At 38.7% G+C, this 19066-nt stretch overlaps 1 protein-coding gene across 2 annotated transcripts in view; it reads left to right on the top strand.

The window, feature by feature from the left end:
• COL3A1 (collagen type III alpha 1 chain) overlaps window positions 1-19066 on the top strand; it is a 49577-nt gene that overhangs the window by 9588 nt on the left and 20923 nt on the right. For both annotated transcript variants that reach the window (XM_039554955.1, XM_010406499.4), the window contains exons 2-13: window positions 8245-8450; window positions 10067-10105; window positions 10665-10781; window positions 12400-12471; window positions 15634-15699; window positions 16285-16338; window positions 16560-16613; window positions 17354-17407; window positions 17565-17618; window positions 17960-18013; window positions 18486-18530; window positions 18711-18764. In XM_039554955.1, the coding sequence (XP_039410889.1) occupies window positions 8245-8450; window positions 10067-10105; window positions 10665-10781; window positions 12400-12471; window positions 15634-15699; window positions 16285-16338; window positions 16560-16613; window positions 17354-17407; window positions 17565-17618; window positions 17960-18013; window positions 18486-18530; window positions 18711-18764 (869 nt within the window). The remainder of the gene's footprint in view (window positions 1-8244; window positions 8451-10066; window positions 10106-10664; window positions 10782-12399; window positions 12472-15633; window positions 15700-16284; window positions 16339-16559; window positions 16614-17353; window positions 17408-17564; window positions 17619-17959; window positions 18014-18485; window positions 18531-18710; window positions 18765-19066) is intronic.

Below are 19066 nucleotides of genomic sequence, written 5' to 3'. Positions count from 1 at the left end.
ACTGCAAAAAATGTTTCAATGGACCTTCCAATGTTATAAACTCTTCCTGGTTCTAGCTAAAATCAGGAATGCAGAAGAATGTCTTTGAGCCACACCTTGAGGGTGATTTTTTTTTTTTGTTTAAGTTTGGCAAAATCTTGTGCTATATTTTAGTAAATTTTTCCCCTTAATTGATCCTAATAATGTTGAACTTGAACTATTGCTTTTCCTTAGGAAAATGTTAGGCCAGCTATTTATGGAATATAATTGGAAGTGGTCAAGTGTTCAAAACTAACATTACCTTGACACTTGGATTCTGACTGTAGAAGTCTTCATTGACTGCCCAAGGAATGAGTGGAATGCATGTTTAAGGAAACTAATAAATCCATTAGATCATCAGAAATCATATTAGAACTTGAATTTATGTCCATTTTTGCTTAGTTTAAGACACAAGTCTTTATGCCAAGAATTTGGTATCATTCACTCTAAAGACAAGAAACATATTAAAATCATATTACTGCAGAATAGTATTAGAGTTTATGCCATCACTACAACTAAATAGCCACAAATGAAGTTCTCTCAGCCTGTTGCTTATTTTTAGCATGACACCAAATGGCAATAAAGGTGATGTGCCAAAAAATATTGCAATATAAGAGAGGGGATGCAAAAATCTCATAGGCATTATACCAATAATTGAAGAGTAGCTGAAGTATGGTGCAATGGTCTAAAAGGCATTGAGTGCACTGAATTATGATGAAATGTCTTCTCACTTTGTGTCCTGCTCTAAAGCAAATGTAACCCTTAGTAAGAGATTTGATCTGTCAGTCACTGAAGAGCTGCAGTTACCACCAGAATAGTTAGAAGTTGACATTTTTTAGGTCTGATTCAAAGCCCAGTAAAATCAAGGGAGATTCTGATCAGGCAGTGATTACACTTAATTGGGGAGGAATTATGTGAATTCTGCATGTTATGGCAAAAAGAGGTTGATCTCTACTTAAAAGACAGAAGCATGAATATAATTGGGTCACAGAGTCAGGCTGTTGAGAGGAGACACTGGAGAGGAAATCCCAGAATAACATCTCAATACAGATGGTCAAGCAGGAATATCTTCCTCCTATGCAAAAAGCGATTTGGCCCATGACATTGTCAAGGAATAGCTGAGAACAAAAGGGGTATAACTGGCTCCTGAACCCATCGGACGTTTTTCCTCTAAATTACTTTATGAGTTCAGGAACAGACAACTATTCTCTGGGCAGCCCCAAAAAAGAAGCAAGGTGATAGACATACAGCAGTGTGCTCTATCCTGCCCCTCGTATGACTCAGCTTGAGATGACTGTTCTGCCAAAAAACAACCCTCCCCAACTAAAACAGCAAAGAAACAGCCTTGCACTTTGTTTGTTTATTACCAGTTTTGAAACAAGGGAGTTCTTTTGCCACGGCTTCTCATGCCAGCTGAAGCAGTGAGGCTGTTGCGTAACAACATCTCTGATGGGCTATCTCTGGTTACTACTTCCTTGCAGCACTGCTGTGGCAGGGTGACCTTTGGAAGTTGTATGAAGAACATCATTCCACAGTGTCAGCATGCGTGCCCAAATAGATCAATTTGTGAAATATATATATTGAGATGGAACAGTATTACAGAATCAGCTATTTTAGACCACATTACCTTTTGAGAAGAAGAGCCCTCTGAAGATAAAGCAGAAAAATTAGTTTTTAAATAACACTTTGAAAGATTAGAAAAAAGCCAATAGCCTGCAGGGAAAATAGAAGCATTTTGTGTTTTACTTGGTAACAAATATGCTTAGGATATGTTCTAATCCTGATATTTCTAAAACTTTTTAAAGGCTGCAGAAAGGTTGTAGCATTGGTAGCACATAAAGATGAATGAAGGGAATAAGGAATGAGTTGTTTAAAATGCAAGCACTTCTTTGTGCCAGTGCAGGCCTGGTTTTTCTTATTTATTTTGTAATCTGACATACAGACTGGGTGGGTCTCGAAGCAAGGACAGTTTGGCTATGTGACACAAGGATCCTTTGCCTGAGGATCCAGACTCTTCTGCACATTGCCAGCAAAACAGCACGTGACTCCATCCTGCAACACCTCTGAGAAACATGTACAGTATTATGCTTAACCAGCATTCTTTTAAGCAGATTTGTCTTTCTTACTCTGCATCTGAGAAAGGGGAAAACTGGAACTGGTGCAGTGGCAGAACTGTTCAAATGCCAGCTTTCTCGGCAGACAAGCATCCCTAGAAGTAAGAAAGCTTCAGTTTCATTCTGAAAGCACAGGATATAGCTGTCCTTCTTGGTGTGAAACTTGGAAAATCTGTGAACTACTCGTTCATACACCTTTCCAATTCCACCTGATAGCAGCTCGTCCTTCTACAGCTCACAGAGCACTAAAGGATTTTTAAGATTGACCCGCTCTGGCTTTTCACAGTCTGCATTTAAGTGTTTTATAAATGGAGGTTTCATTACCTCCAATCACGTGGACAAGCCTTACAAAATATTACATCAGTACTATTAAACCTGGAAATATCCTAATAGGTATGGATACCCAAATTGGGCCCTTATGTCCTCATGCACTGTGTGAACCAGATTCAATTAATTAGCTGTTTAAGAAAATTCCAGCTGAAAGAATGTCTGAAGGCCTTGCAGTTGAAAAAAACCCAACTTGTTAATCCATTTCTTTTCCTTTATTTCCACCTCTTTTCCTGGCTCCTGTGACCCAGACAGGATTTGAGCCCTTTCAAGTACTCAGCAGTGACCTGACATGCCAACAAACCAGGCCATCCCGTCTCCTCCAGCCAATTCATTCATTATGAGAGTCCGCTTGTTTCCATTACTAATGATGGGATGGAATGAGTGTGTTTGGGTTTCTTATAAACATCATCATAATACCAGACAGGGAGCCCAAACCATTTGCCTCGAGGTAGAAGTTGTGGCATTCTTTTCTGCTCAGGAAATGGAAAGCAGCATTTCTGCACATGCTGGGGTGGATTCCTCCACCTACTCCAGTAGGGAAGAATGATAGCGTTTCCATTGAAAATAGACAGCATATCTCCTTTCTACTTTGTCCTTTGGTCAAACAATGTATCAAACAGTGCTGGCGTATACAATTAACAGATGTATTTACTACAGAAGAAATGTAAAACAATTTTTGAAGTACTCATCCTGTAAAGCAAATGACCAAAACTAGGTCAGGGTGAGGAAGCACAGGCTTTGTACAGTTAAAAAGTAACAGAAATGCCCTTCTTAGCTTCATCAGGCTTTGGATTCTGTCAAAGTCAGAGGCAAGGCCTTCTTCATCTTGGTGCTTTAGCCTTTACCAAATTCACTTTAAATACAGCAGAAATTGTTTGTTTGACTCATTGTGTTTATGATCAGATTCTCACAGACCAAAGCTCCTTGGTTTTGCTTCCCAGGCCATCATCAGGCAGCTGCTGGAGGATCATGAGTCACTCCTGTGTGGACTATTGCCCTCTCTGAAGCAGAACCAGACAAGTTCAAGATGTTTTTTAATTTCTAACCCTTTAGTCACATCTCTGCAAATGGGATATGTGAGTCTGCTACTAATGCAATAGCTGGACATCAGCTTTGTCCAAAGTGGAAAAGCCTGTGGTTTTTGAGGGTACTGTTAGGAAATTTTTTCCTTTTGCCATATTATTGTGGTAAAGTCACAGTCATGGTGCTTGCACAAATGCAAAGCCAAAACCAACTACAAAACAGATTCTCAGGTCATAGCATGTGATAACAAATTCCCCTTCACCTCACTGGGATTGGGATTATGTCCCATATGACATCTGTCATCTTTCAGGCCATATGACAACAGCCATATTTGTTTCCCTTGTACATATTTGGGCTCTTCTATGTACCACACTTATAGGTCCTTTGGAACTAAATTGTGGTTTTTCTTTCAGCTTTCACTATTGGTCTGCTTATGCACAGCTGCCAGTCTTCTTAGAATGGGAAATAAGTCAAAACCAGCATATGACAATTACTGTGTTGCCTTTTTTTATTTTATTCACTGTTTACGCTGGCCCGGGGAAGTGCTACTCGCAGCAAAACCTTTAACAACATGAGTGCTCAGTAAACAGCATAATTTCAAATTAATTCAGGCTTTCAAATATTAAACTTTTTAAAGTGCACTAGAGATTGACAGGGCTTCCAACAAAGCATTGCAGTAAGTGCCACAGAAGTGAAGTCCTGTATAGCCATGATATTTAGGGCTTTTTGAGGAAGAATAAGATTTTGCACTGCTATAGACAAATACCATTGAGTTCTAATTTTTTTTTAAATCTGAGGCTAATGCGTATGTTTAGGAATCAATAAGAAAAACTGGCTAAGGCAAGTCTGTGACTGTTATACCACAAGTCTAGAAGTAGAAAAGTCAGCTTTTTTATAACCTCAATATTCCTGTATGTTACTCGCCAGTGCTTTAGCACAAATCAGCTTTCCAAAGGATTTTGGAGCTAACAGTTAATCTTTATGAGCAATGCAAAATGCATTATGTCATAACATGCTGACACAAAGATCTACATCTGAGCACAGAGGGGGTGTCTTTAACACACTAAGTCTTCCCAGATGTAAGTTTCCTTTGGAAATCTATTTAATACTTTCATTCTGCCAAAGGCCACAGCACTTCTCATTGCAGCTCTCCTAGCTTATTTCTTAATTCATTTAACAATGTCCAGAAAGTTAGAAGCAAATATGAATGTCATTATATCCATATGTCTTAAAAATTTTGTCATCTTCCTGTTAAATGATGCCATCTACTGTAGCATAACTGAATGACAAACTTGTAAAAATGCAGAGAAATCTCTTTTATTTGCTTATTAATGTAAAATTATCAGTTGTTTTGACATATTTTAAATTTAAATAATTTTTTTTATTGATATTTTTGAATAATACATGGCAGGTGAGTATTCTCAGTGTGAAAAATCGGGCAATGAGAAAAGACTCTATTTCTGTCTTGGAAACATAATCTTTTCTAACCAGCAGTGCAAAAATAGGGGAAATATGGCCTTTTTCTGCTCCCCATAGGAGCTGTCCTCTTCACTGTAAGGCAGCAGGATCACATCTCTGAAAATAACAAAACAAATCAATGAAAAAGAAGTAAGAATGATGAAAAAATTGACTTTTGAAAGTAAAAATCCTTGGATATGAATTTCCTAGTGAATAAGGACCTTGTTGTCTTAAGCACATAATAAAAAAAAATACATGGTTTTGAAAGACTAAGAAAGTGATACTGGGAGCTGAAAATGAGAATATTACAATTAACCAAACACATCTTTTGGGTGCAGAAAAGGTGTGTGTGCAATACATGTCTTATATGTGTATGCAATTCATATAACTGTACAAGTGCAAATAGTAACAATATTAAGTTCTTTTAGTTCCATATAATGGTATTTACAATTATGATTTTCCCTAGAGAAAAGTAGTTTCTTCCCTTCCTATGTTTGTAAATGAAAAGACCATTTTAACCTGTGGAGCTGGGAGGTGCTTAAGCAGAGTGACAGCTGAGCAGGACGTTGCTGTGAGTGACATGGATCTGTGCCCATCCATGCTCTTCAGGGCGCATCCAACCACTCCTTCGAGATGGACTGCAAACTCTAACCTCCCCAGCAGCTCTGCTGACGTTCTGCCTCCAACAACACACAGCTTTCGAGGGCTTCATGTGTGCAATGAGCCACTCCATGATTTGGTTTTTCTCTTGAGTCACTACAGAGGCTATAAAGATTTCATTCATAATCTTTCACTTCTACGTTGCAGCCTTCTTGTTTTTCAGGAAACATTTGTCATTAGCCTTGTCAAGACTGGGCAGTTTGTTTTCCCTAAGTGACCACAGCAAGGTCCTGGTTTGTGATAAGGAGGAAAGTGTTTTTTGCAGAAACAGTCAGCACCTAGCTAAGCAGAGAATCAGCTTATTTACCTGGGGTTCACTGATATGGTTCCATGGGGCGAGAACTGGGAGGCCAAGCAACATTTTTAGAAACTAGCTCTAGCTTGGCAGACTAAGGAAGGATGTCTAGATCCTCTTCAAAGGTGCTCAGGCAGTGTCCTTTGAAGCAGCATCCTCTGATGCTGTAACCCTGTGACATGTGGGTGTGGGGAAGAGGCTGTCCTGGAAATGAGCAGTTCTTCTCCATTTCTCTTGTGCAGAATATGAAGTTTCTAGTGAGGCCCAAAAGGGGTGGAAAAGGGAAAAATGAGTTTCTAAGTGATAGAGAACATCTGAGGGGACTGAGTTTTCATATGCCATTGGAAGGTTTTTGATTTTAAGATTTTTTGTGTTGTCAAAGGAAGGTAAAATACTGGATCCCAGCCTGATATCAGGCAAAGAAAAAAATATTGGCTTGAAAATGTCTGTGTAAAGGGTTTTGAAGCTTTGTTGTTCTGGTTGTTTTAATCAAGAGAGTGGTTGAAATAAACTCTTAGACATAAGGAGTGCCCGTCTTAACAAGTCAACATTTTCCTGTTTGCTTCTTTTATAATTAAAGTGCAAAAATAACTTAAGAGGTTGTGCACAGACATGGTCAGCCTGTGGTAGGATTGAAATTGGGAAAAGAAACCCTCCTGTCCCATGGAGTGCTCTGACCCAAGATCTGCACTCTGGCTGTCCCCTCGGGAAGCCATGATTATGCTCCCCATTGCCCTTCCAGAGCTCATAGGAGGCAGTGAGCTTCATGGGCGAAATAGAGGAAAGTGTCAGGTTAATAGGACCAAGGAAAAGCAGCTGAGTGAGAAAGTGGGAAGGGAGCAGGGGGAAACCAAGCTCAGTTGAGTACTTGGCAATAAAGAACAGGAACTGCTTAGGTAAAAAATAAAAGAGTATTTATGGAAGATTAAAAGGGAAGCTACATGTTATGGGAAAGGTGAAATGCAGAGGAAGTATGAGAAGAGAGGAAACACATCTAAGTGTGCACATTGCCAAAGAACAGTGGTGTGGAATGGGAACACACACCCACAAATACAGAGGGGAAGAAAAAGGAAAAAAAAGAGACCAGGGTGCTAATGCAGTGGTGGAAAAGAGAAAAAAAAAGAGATAAAAGATGCAGGGAGAGAAAAACAAAGGGGGACTGAATAACCCATAGGAAGGAGCTGCACTATAAATTTGGGCTCAGTCTCATACTAGATAATTGTGGCCATTACAATTTTATGGTATTCAGAAATATCTGCCTGGAGCCAGTGGCAATTTTAATGTCAGAGATTTGAATTACATATTTTGTCATTTTGTTTTTCTTTTTGAAGGGTGGTGTATAGTAGGTAAATTATTCTGGTATTAAAGTTTTAAGAATGATGTAGGCACAAGAATAGCTCTTTCTCCAGAATGTTGCTTTTATAAACAGAATTATTTTTAATTATTCATGAAAAAAAATTATTATATTATTCATGACATTCACTGATACTTCTGTTTGCAATCAAAGACTTCTAATAATGTCTGCAAAACTTAAAATGAGCTTGCAAAACTCAAATTAGATGCTCTTAGTGTTATTTTATATTGGTTTCCTAAATGACCTGGCTTTCTGGATCATGTTTTTCTAAGAAAATACCAACTCAAAGTTTAATGTTTGAAGGCAGTTTTTATCTATAACAAGTTTGATCAGTAAAACAGCTGTTGGAATGAATTCACAAATCCATGAATATTACAGATGAACAATGTTTTTTTCTGAAAATAAGACACTTGTAACATTTGAGCAGGCCAGCTGATACAATAATTGCAAACCATTTGGGCAATTAATGTGAGCGTCCTTTCAGATCTGTCACATACACTGGCTTTCAAAAAACTCTTTGAAACCCCTTGGTGGCAGCTATTACTGCAAGATGCTGGTGACAGGAGTTGGTGCTGGACAGATGGCTTATTCCACATCCATGTACAAGTGCTCGTGTTGGCTCATGGGGCCAGTGGTACTCTTGTTGGAAGTCTTTGACACATTTACTCTTTAGCTGCAGCAGAGAATTTGATTGCTAATCAGACAGTAACTCAATCTGACACTAAAATTACTCAAGACGGAAGATTATCAGAGATTTAATTGGGCTTTGGCTCAGCTCCAGGAGGTTTCCATTGATGTCTGTTTATAGACTCAGAGGAGACTCTGCAATTAATGTAACAGATCCTCCCAGTGCCTGAAGGGGAGCATTTAGCCTTTTACTTCACATGCATGAACCAGAAAACAAAACAAACTATCCAACAGTTTTCATGTTACTCATTTGTAATTTGGAAAACACATTTGAAATAATATCCAACACTATTTTGTCTCTCCAGTCACAGGATGTACCCATCTTGGGCAGGCTTATGCTGACAGGGATGTTTGGAAACCAGAGCCATGCCAAATCTGCGTGTGCGACTCGGGATCTGTTCTCTGTGATGACATCATCTGTGATGATCAGGAGCTGGACTGCCCCAACCCAGAGATTCCTTTTGGAGAGTGCTGTCCAGTTTGTCCACAAACAACAACACCACCTCCAAGAGTAAGTTTATTCTCAGTGTTGTTTCTTTAGTGTTTCTGCCTTCTTGATGCATGTCAACCTCAATTCATTTTGGCTTAGATGCTCTTAAACTCTTTTCTTTTCAATGCCACTTTCTGAATTTAGGCAAATATTTAGTATGGACAATGCAGCTGAAAAATATTAAGCCTTTCAGCTCAGTTTTATGCAGACAACGGGCACCAAAAATAGTGGACAGGGACAGAGGGCCACAATTAGCCATTATATTTTTCATTTTATGGAAAAGCATAGGAATTATGCAAACACCTTATTTTTGACTGCATACTCAATCTATATCCATGAAAATAACACCAACACAGAGTGAAAGAAAATTAGAGAACTTTCATAGCATGCTGTGAGTCTGCATTTCTTATCAACTCAATTAATTCTACATCATCACAGAATGAATTTCCTTTTGCAGGCTTATTGCTGACTTAATGCCCTGAAAAGGAAAGGTGATTATACAGTACCCACCTAATTTATCATCAGGTTTTTTATAGACATCAATATTATATAAACCCGTTGCAGCAACTTAACCTCAGGAAAATCAAGAATGTTAGTACATGCCAGGTCCCCTGCCTAAGTGCTTCAGTGAGTGAGCCAGCTGTACTGAGCTTTCAGCTTATCTGAACATTTCAACAGTGTTAAAGATCCGTGAGACTCTGTTTCCACAGACACATTGAAGATCCTTATCTAGAAGATAAGAGAGTGAAAGAGATGTGTGGAAGAGAGAGAAGATGCATTTGTGCAGCTCTATAGCACATCTGTTTAAATATGGAAGTCACATAAATACGTCACACACAGATATGTCCCCTAGTCTTATTTGCACCACACTAGTGCAACTCCACTGCTTCGGGGATCACCTGAGCTACTTCACTGAACCTCTTGAGAGGTGGAAATGAGGGGTATAGACAAGCGTGGTGGAGATTTAAGTACACCTCCCTCTCTTGTGTTTAGAGACTCATCAGTTCTGGAGGTTCTGATAATGAAGAACACATGGACTACTTCCCCCAGCCTCTCTCTTTGATATAGGGGTTAGGTCAGCCCACTGGGAGCTGTTCTGATGACCTTGGGTGGTGTATAGGGAAATGCCACCTTGAAAGATCCAAGATAGTTTCAGCTGGACATTCTTTGCTACTGCTAGCAGCTGAACACAAAAATTGAAAATCCCGGTAGTAACATGTAACTGAATTATTAACTGAAAAATAAATAAATTAGAGCCATAGAGCTGAAATTTTTAAAATAGCTAATCACACTTCACATGGTGGACTGAGAAGGACACAAGAAAACTGTCACAGCATTCCACTGTGGACTTCCATCCCCATTGCACTCAGTGGCAAAGCTGTACTGACTTCATTAGTGTCATGTTTATGCCTGCAGGGGAGGTGTAATTCTATGGATGATCCAAGCAAATGGAGATACACTGACCAAAAACTCTACAGCTTTTAAATATACTGAATAAGAATTAATAGAATTCATGTGATAAAACTGAATTCAAATTTTTAAATGTTTTGCTCTTGTATCTATGTGCAAATTTTTTGCTTTATTTTGATTCTCTTTTTAAATTTAATTACCTTTGCTTTTTTTTTTTTTTTTAATAGACTCCTGGAGTAGTCAGCCGAGGCCCCAAAGGAGACCCTGTAAGTGCAACTTTTTTTTTTTTTCTCCCCAAGGAAATGAACTAAATCAAGACCCCATTCTTCTAGTGCTATATATGCCATTCAAGCTGCCAAGATATCCTGCTTTCATTGATGTCTGCACTGTCGGCAGCAGGACTGTACCACATAGTTGTTTTGAAGCAGAACTTTAGTTTCAACAACACTCTCAAAAATTTAAACTGAAAGAACGCAGAGTTTAGTCCAAAATGTATCACATTTGTTAGGTTTTGTCATATTTCTTTACAGAAGGAGCAAAAAAATCTACTGGACTCCACTAGCAGTAATAATTTTAGATTCAGGAACTGAACTGCTAAATATGTCTAATGTGTTTGATTATATATTAGTTGTAATAAGGCTCCAGCAACCAAGTGTTACCATGTGGGAATTTTGTCTCTCCTCTCTGAATGTTTGGTTGTGGCCTTGTTTAGGAGAGGTTTCCCACCACAGTCACACAGACTTTGTAAGGAATGGAAAGGTTTGTTCTGCAATGTCCTTGCAGTTGGAGGCAACATCTATATCTGTTCTGTTTGTGTTTTTGCAGGGCTCTCCTGGAGTTCCAGGCAGAAATGGTCCCCCTGGCCCACCGGGACAACCAGGAAGCCCTGGAGCTCCTGGGCCCCCTGGAATCTGCCAGTCATGTCCCAGTATAAGTGGAGGTGTAAGTCATTGTTATGTTCAGCTTCTACCTTGGTGCTCATAACCCTGAAAGGCAATGTTGTAGGCACCTGTCCCTTGCACCTCCCCAGGTGCTTTGCTTTAGGTGGCATCCATCTCATTTATGCCTTTGGAAAACAGAGCTGGGTGGTATGTGGGGTCTTGCTGTTGTTTTGGGGGTTTGTCCATAAAATTTCTCCAGAGTGCAATTAAATCTCTGCCTTACCTTATTTTTTAAAACTTTTAGGGCCAGTTCTGTTGAAGGACTTATATAACTCAGAAATAATCTGATCAGAAAGACTGTGATGGAGGATTTCCCCATAAGCTTAATGGTTAGGGAACTCTCCTACATTCCTGTATTTCATCAATTCATTTTTAATAATGGAACATTCCAATGAGACTAGACTGAAGCACTGGTCCTCTGCTTGCAGGGAAGTGCCATGCAAGTACTATTTGTCATGATCCCTCTATTTCTGGCTCACTGAATGTTGAATTCATTTCTGAAGAGCTGGATGCACTCAACAAGAGAGCTAATAGTAACTAAAGTTTATTAACACTGAGCCCCAGGCAGTGCTTTGTTAAGAGGTGCCATTGTCATCCATTCAGGCCACCAGGCTGAGATTTACAAGAAGGGACTTCTTTAGCACAAAGCTGATAAAAACTGTATGTTAAAACAATTACTACTTTTGAATATAGGCTGCTGATTATAACTTCCATAAACACTTCCCACTCCCAGGTAAGCCAGGAACCGAGGAAGGATGCCTTGTTTTTATTTAATTCTGAAAGGGATTGCCTCTGCAGGACTGAGCTGTGGATCAGTTAACCAGTCCCAGTGGGCATCACGGTGATACTGGTTTGGGGCTTGAAGATGCAAACACAGGAAAGGATAACAGGCTGAATTAATCTCCCATTCCAACACTGTATCAAAGATGTGGTGTTGGATCCTGACAGAAGGGTTGGTATCAGGATCACAGGAGTCCAGCACTTGGTCAGTGCAGGAGCTGGATCCACAGTGGTTTGGGAGAGCAGGCAGAACACTGCACGTGTTCAACCCTTCCTGCTTAACTACCTGTGGGCCACTGCACTAATCACTGCATCACTGCACTAATGCCACACCATTTGACTGAGTCTGCTCATGTGAAATGAGTCATTCAATAGGCACAGGTGCAAGAAATCACGAAAATAATAATAATAATAATAATAATAATAATAAACAGTTCTGTTTTTTAGTGCAACAGATAATATTTCATCAACTACCTTGAGTGACAACTAAGTCCAACAGAAAAGAGACAGACAGAGAAAGAAGCTAAGAAGGAGTCAAACAAGAGTAAAAGGAGAGAGAAGGGTAATTTTGTGGTTCAGCTGAGGCCCAGCTGTCAAGAAGAAAAATGGATGTGCCCAGCCTAGGGAGCTAATGTCACCATGGCCTCAGAAGGAAGACATTGGCTGGGCTTCTCTTATGTAAATATATGGCAGCTGTATGTCTAGCTAGTACTACTCAGCAGATACAAATGAGTCATTTCCATGCATCTGCCATACCAATGTAAAAAAAGTCTTATTTGATTTGGAGCAATCACATTATTTTTCTTTTTTTTCTTTTTTTTTCTCTATTTCTTTTACAGAGTTTTTCTCCACAGTATGACTCCTATGATGTGAAGGCTGGTGGAGCTGGTATCGGGTACCCACAACCCATTGTAAGATGATAAAACCTTTTTTCTGTTCTTTCTTCTTTTTAAAGAACAAATTTTCTGCTCGTAGATTATACCTTGGATGTGTATGTATCCTGATTTTAATCTAACAATATAAGTTTTCATTTAATTATTGCCTGGAAGTTGAATGTGATGTAAGGCAGCAGTTTGTTCAGCAATTCAATATTCTAGAAAGTAGCTATAGATCATCTGGATTTTTTACTTTTTCGGTTTCTTTCTTCAGTTTCTTACCTTCCTTTTCCTAATCTCTGTGATTCACCTTCTTACACCACCTAAACATTTTTCCCTTTCTGCCTCATGTACATTCCTTATTCGTCTGCTTGATATTCTTCCACTAATTGCTTCCCTTCCTTCCAACAATTTTTACCTCTTCCACTGCCTTTAATTTTCCTTTACCCACTCAGTATCATTTGTCTTTACTCAGTATGATACTCCATACTTGCTAACTTTTCCACAATTCAAACTTACCTGACAACAATTGAGTAAATCCTGTTTATAAACTTTATTCATTCCAAAGCTCAAAATATTTTTACTTTTTATGATTACCACTTTTTACCCGCAGCTGCTCAGACTGTGTGCTAAAGATGCTGTATCTGCCTGCTAGACCTGGTCCAAGCTTTTCAGTTTTTTAAGCGAGAAAAAGCCTCAAAGAGTTATACCCGGGCTATGCTTGATGTATAAAATAAATCTGGATGTTGCATCTCATGATTTTCCTTTTAGGCACTGGGATTTAGAGATATTCAACATGAAGTGTTCTTGATTCAAGCAATCTGCTACATAGAGGATGTGGTGAATTGCTGTTACTGGAAATTGGCTGTGCTTCATTAAGCATAATCATTATTTTCAGCCCAATTCTGCATAACACGGTCTGGGCATCACATGTTGTAGCATATCAAGTTAGTTCCAAGCAAATATGTTATTTCTCAGGGTTCCATCAGATCGTCTTGTGAAACAAGGTTTACTGATCACAACAGCTGTTTTTCCTGAAATATAGTCATTATTTTCCCCCCTTTATTTTAATCTGTTTTATTTCTATCTCCTTCATTTGCTACTGTGTTCATCCACGCATTGGTCTTCTTCAACCATCCATTTGTGTCTTTGTTTATTCATTTATTCATATTCACTCCTCACAGTTTTCACTCACAGCTATCATACCATCTGCATTCTTCTACATGGTGTTTTAATAGCAGATGTGTTGAACCAGGCAGGTAACCAAGACCTTCAGTTAACAACTATGGCTACACCTCTCTGTTTTGGCTTTTTCCCTGGAAGTGGTTAGTGATTTCTTGTGCTCTGACTCCTGGACTTGGGTTAAAGAACCCCAGCAAACTACTTTACTGGGCACCCTAGAATATCTTCAGGGTTGTCTGTATGGTTTCAGGTCATAAGGTCTTTTATATTGCTTCGTGCCATACAAGACCACAAAGTACTAGCAGTTACAGGCAGATGTGACTGAAATCACTTTTCTAAATAATGCTTATAATTAGCATTATATAGACTAATTTCTTTATTTATATATTTATCAATTTTCAGCTTAAATACTCCTAATGAATAAATATCCAAACTGAAATAATTTGCAAGATTAACAAAGCAAAAAAATGCAGCACCAACATTTGTCCTTGTGTGGTTACCATGCCTGGTATTTCCTCAATCACACACCTCTCCATTGCTCTCTTCCCATGGCTTTATATTGCTTGTACACTGATTTTGTGCTTTACATCACAGTTTCTCTTCACTTACTCACGTAACCTCCACATATTGTCTTTGTCTCCTTCCACCAGTGCACATTCTCTAACTGAAGGATGCTCATCTGTTCCCAGTTTGGAGATGCTGGCAGCAAGTACACCCCTAACTATCAGTTTATCTCCTCAGTGTGTAACTCGAAAAAATTATATCTCATTTGTTTATAGCCGTATGTCTAATTGATTGATTGCTATTGATGAGTTGATGGCTTAATCCTGGTTGAATCGATAGTTACCTTATACCAAATTAGTTCTAACAATTAACAGGGACTGCTCATTGTATTCACACATCGATGGCAACCACATTTCCCAAACCCTAACAGCTCTGCCTCTTGCTGTACTTCTTGTCCTAGAAAATAGCAAATACTAAAATGGCTGACGTTTTTTAGACAGAAGACAACTGTGAACTAATATTATTTATTTTTGTAGTATAGCACAGTACTGTCCTAGACATGCCAGTAGAGCACAGCAATACTGTTAATCTTGTATTATGAAAGTTAGGTTCATGTAACACCTGTAATACGTGACCTATTCTGACACAATATGACAACATCCCATGAAACACATTATATGCAGTATTAACTATGGAATATTCTGCCAGTACGGCGGCACACAGCGATCCTCATGTCATTCATACATGTGATTCTTTTGGCTGTATGAAACACATGAAGAGTTTAATTTAACAAAAGCTTTTTTTAAAGAACCCCCTATAGCTGCAGTAGACCACTGTGCTAACTTTTAAATGTTTTCTGTTTTGCAGTATCAAATGCTTTTGTGGTTGTTGCTACAGGAAGCAGAAATATTGAGGTTTTGGTTAATCCAGACCTCATTTCTTTCTTATGGCTTGGTACTGTTAAAGTTCAGAAAAGAACTTCACTGGTGAAAATGATTGCCTTACTGACAACAACAAAAGTATGGCCTTAATTCAGTCATGTCTAGGTCATGAGAAATCTCAAGTGTTGAGCTGATTAAGCTCAGTTACACAGTGGAGATGCTGATGCTCATTTACTGTGGTTAACAAATTCAGATCCAGTTTCTATTCTTCCCCTTCAGGCAGCACAAGAGCTGAGCTAAGCAACCCTTTGGGGTCTAGAGAAGGGCAATAGCGACTCAAAAAGGAAAAGATGCAGCTCTGAAAATACCTTGGGAGGATGTTAGCCAAGCCTGCAAGGAGCAACCCAGTGAAGCCTTTTCTGAAGGGACAACTAGACAATGTACTTCTTCTGCACTGTGTGTAGATACTGCTGCTTCCTTTTTACTGCAGCAAGTCCAGGTCACCAAGGATTTTTCTCTGTACTAATTATGTAAAAATTTATTTCACAGTTATTGTTGACTATAGCACCTCTATTAAGCTTTATAGCTATATTACATGAATATAACTACTATTTTTTAATCTACACTACAGAGTGGCTTTCCAGGACCCCCTGGCCCCAGTGGCCCCCCTGGCCCACCTGGTCATGCAGGTCCCCCTGTAAGTAACATTAATCTTCTCATAACTGTCTTGTTATTCTTTTATATTAGCTCCTCCTTTTCTCTGTCATAAATATTAAGTACCTTTTCAACTGATAAATCTGGATACTATGCTGAAGAATTTTATGCATAAATGTCGTCTTGGGCCGTACCATCAGCAAGACTCGAGAGCTGAGGCCAGTATATTGTGCTGGCTTAAATCCTTGTGTACCCCTTGAGATCTCTGCAAGTCCATGGGGTGACAGCTAACATTATTTTAAGACATGCCACTGCCTGCCATTCTGTTAATATTCCCAAATGTTTATCCATACAAAAATTTAACAGGAGGTAAAGGAAAGTGGAAGATACACATTCAGTGAATAACACAAAGGGTCTGTGTTTTTCAGTGTCCATCTCCTTTTAGAGGAGCAGTTTCTGTTTTCATGGAGGCATGTTCTGCTTGGTTCTGGTAATTTCACCTTCAGTCATTTGTTGACTGATCTGACTACAATTTTCCTTACAATTACGAGATTATAAAATATAACAGCACTATGAAATCATGTATGTAGTTGTTCACATCTTAAGTGAGTATTTTGCTGCATTTTAGGGCTCTGCTGGATACCAAGGATCCCCTGGAGAACCAGGACAACCTGGCCCTCCTGTACGTACCCATTCAGTATCACTGTGTATGTTAAAAGCATGATCTTAAAAGCATGAATCTGTGTCACCACTGGAGTGGATGGAAATTTTGCAGTTCATCCTAGTTGTTTACTATGTTGCATGTCAAATGTAAAAGTATTTTATGATGCCTAATGCAATTTTAATTTGAAAGAGATTTAATATTTGTTATTATCGTAGTTAATATTAATTCTTTTTCTACAGGGACCTCCAGGCCCGGTTGGAATGATAGGCCCAGTTGGTCCACCAGGAAAAGATGTAAGTTCACTATTAGTCATTCAGTTATTAATAAATAGGAAGAAAAAAAGTTCATTAAATTTCAAGACAACAGAGCACAGAGATATTAATGCATTTGAGAATTTTTAACATCTCCCTGTTTCTCCATTTGACAACATGACTTTAAGAAAGTAAATTTGTCTCACTTTAGGTCTAATTGTCCATTCCATAAAAAGTTCAATTTTAGCAGGCAATTTGATTGACACCAGAAAAAAAAAAAAAAACAACAAAACCAACATAAGCACGAAACATGGTATTTATTTGGCGCAAAATAAATTAGCAGTTATAAAGAAAACTAGACAGTAGTGGTAGTTTTCTGTTCCCTTTAAATATTACTATGGGACTTACAGCTATTAACACCATTTTCTGTGTCACAAACAAACAGGTGTAGTACCAGCCAAGGCAAACATCTAGAGCTTGTGTCCATTTTGAGTGTTTTACTAAGAAAAATAAGTTTTCTGGGATCATCTCTTTCTAAAGTTTGTCTTCAAGTAACTTAGAAATTAACTAGAATCTTGTTAAAAGCTGAGTTTATAAATTCTGGCAATTGTTTTCCAGAAAGCGGTCACAGAGGGAACTGTCACCCTGATAGGATTTCCCCACTGTCTTTGGTGGGAGTTTCACCTGCTTCCTCCAACTCACCTTGATCTACCACAACTGGTGCTTTGCCAGTAAGTGAAGCAATAGCAAAACACTAAAAAAAAATTATTTTCTTTCAATAGGGAGAACCAGGAAGACCAGGCAGGAATGGAGATCGTGGAATCCCTGGATTACCGGTATGGAAAAGCCCACAATAACAAAGGTCTTCTTACCAGAGGTTTTGTTTGCCCATTTCAAGTTAGTCAAGTGAACATGACACACAGTGAATATTGGCTTGTGGCCTTCATACGATAAGGACGTGATTTATTAATCTTTCTATTTTTATGTGCTTAGGGTCACAAAGGACACCCTGGAATGCCTGGGATGCCTGGGATGAAAGGTCAACGAGTAAGTATTGCATATATTGAGTATAGCTGTGTCTGTTACTCTCCTTGAATTATGGTGTTGCACTGTTGTGATCCCTCAGTCATCCTTTCCAAGACTGAATCATAGAATTAAAGTTAATTTCTGCACAATGTAATCTGGACTTCCATAACAAAGACTTACTTTTATTCTGGTTACCTCAATTGTAGAGCTCCATCCTAATGCCAAAAAGGGTTCCAACACCTGATAGCACTCGTTATTGAAAATATGCCCCTTTAGGGGGTTTAATATTTTGCCAAGAGGAATCAAGTTTTCCAGAATGCAGGAAGAATACAATTCACAGATACGGTTTTACTTTCCCACAGGGTTTTGATGGAAAAGATGGTGCCAAAGGTGACAGTGGTGCTCCTGGTCCAAAGGTAAAAATCTGGAGTGTCATCTTTCTAGTAGGCAGATGAATGACCCCCATTATTTGTTGTATAGCTGTGCTTTGCATATTTAACCAATTATAAAATTACAATAAGCATTCAAGAAACCCATTTAATATCTCCATGAAAAAATAGGAATCATTCCAAAGGATTTAGGTGTTCTGAACCATTTCATGTCCCAATTTTCCAGCTGTAATAAACATGAGATACCAAAATGAAAGGACATGTCTCGGTCATCTGACTTTCTTGCATTTTATTTTAAAAGCTGAGTCTTTCTGATTTTTATATCCTGTTTAATTTTTGATTTGACACTTGTTTAGACTTCTCAGAACTCAGTTCATGCTGGGGACACCCAGCACCACTAGAAAGGAACAACAAATTGAGCTTTTTTCTGTGTCTCTTCCCCTTGGATAAACCAAAAAATGTTCTCATCAAAGTTCATTTTGTTTTCTTTCCATAACAGGGTGAAACTGGTCTTCCTGGAGTGAATGGAGCACCGGGCCAACCGGTAAATATGTGCATCCTGTAGTGTTTAAATGTTAACTGAGTTGTTCCTCATCTTTTAACTTTAATTACTCCACCATATGCAATGAACAACAATGAGCTATGCAAATAAGAGCAATGTCTCTTTGCTCAGCCTTCTTATTTTAGAAGGCATTTAACAGATTCATTTTTATATGTTTTCTAGGGACCAAGAGGTCCAGCTGGAGAAAGAGGAAGACCTGGAAATCCCGGTGGCCCTGTAAGTAATTGCAGATGTTGTTCTTATCCAGAGGCAACCTATATTTGGGTTCAATATGCTGAGATTTCCCTACTTTCTTAAAGCTGTCTTAATGCAAAGGAATAAAAAACTATGTAGCATCTGTAAAAATCTCACATGAAAACTTTTCAGTCCCCAATAAAGATGTAACACTTCTAACCCACAACATGTTCAAGATCCTATTTCCTGTTTCGCTTTTTAAAATTAATAGATTACACATTGAGGAAGAGTTCAGTGTTTCGGCATAAGCTCAAGTTTGGCCAAGAGAAGCAGGGAAGAGGAGT

The sequence above is a fragment of the Corvus cornix genome, chromosome 7 (genome assembly GCF_000738735.6).
Source record: "Corvus cornix cornix isolate S_Up_H32 chromosome 7, ASM73873v5, whole genome shotgun sequence".
In the NCBI taxonomy this organism is placed as follows: Eukaryota; Metazoa; Chordata; class Aves; order Passeriformes; family Corvidae; genus Corvus; species Corvus cornix.
This window is presented reverse-complemented; position numbering and strand designations above follow the sequence as displayed.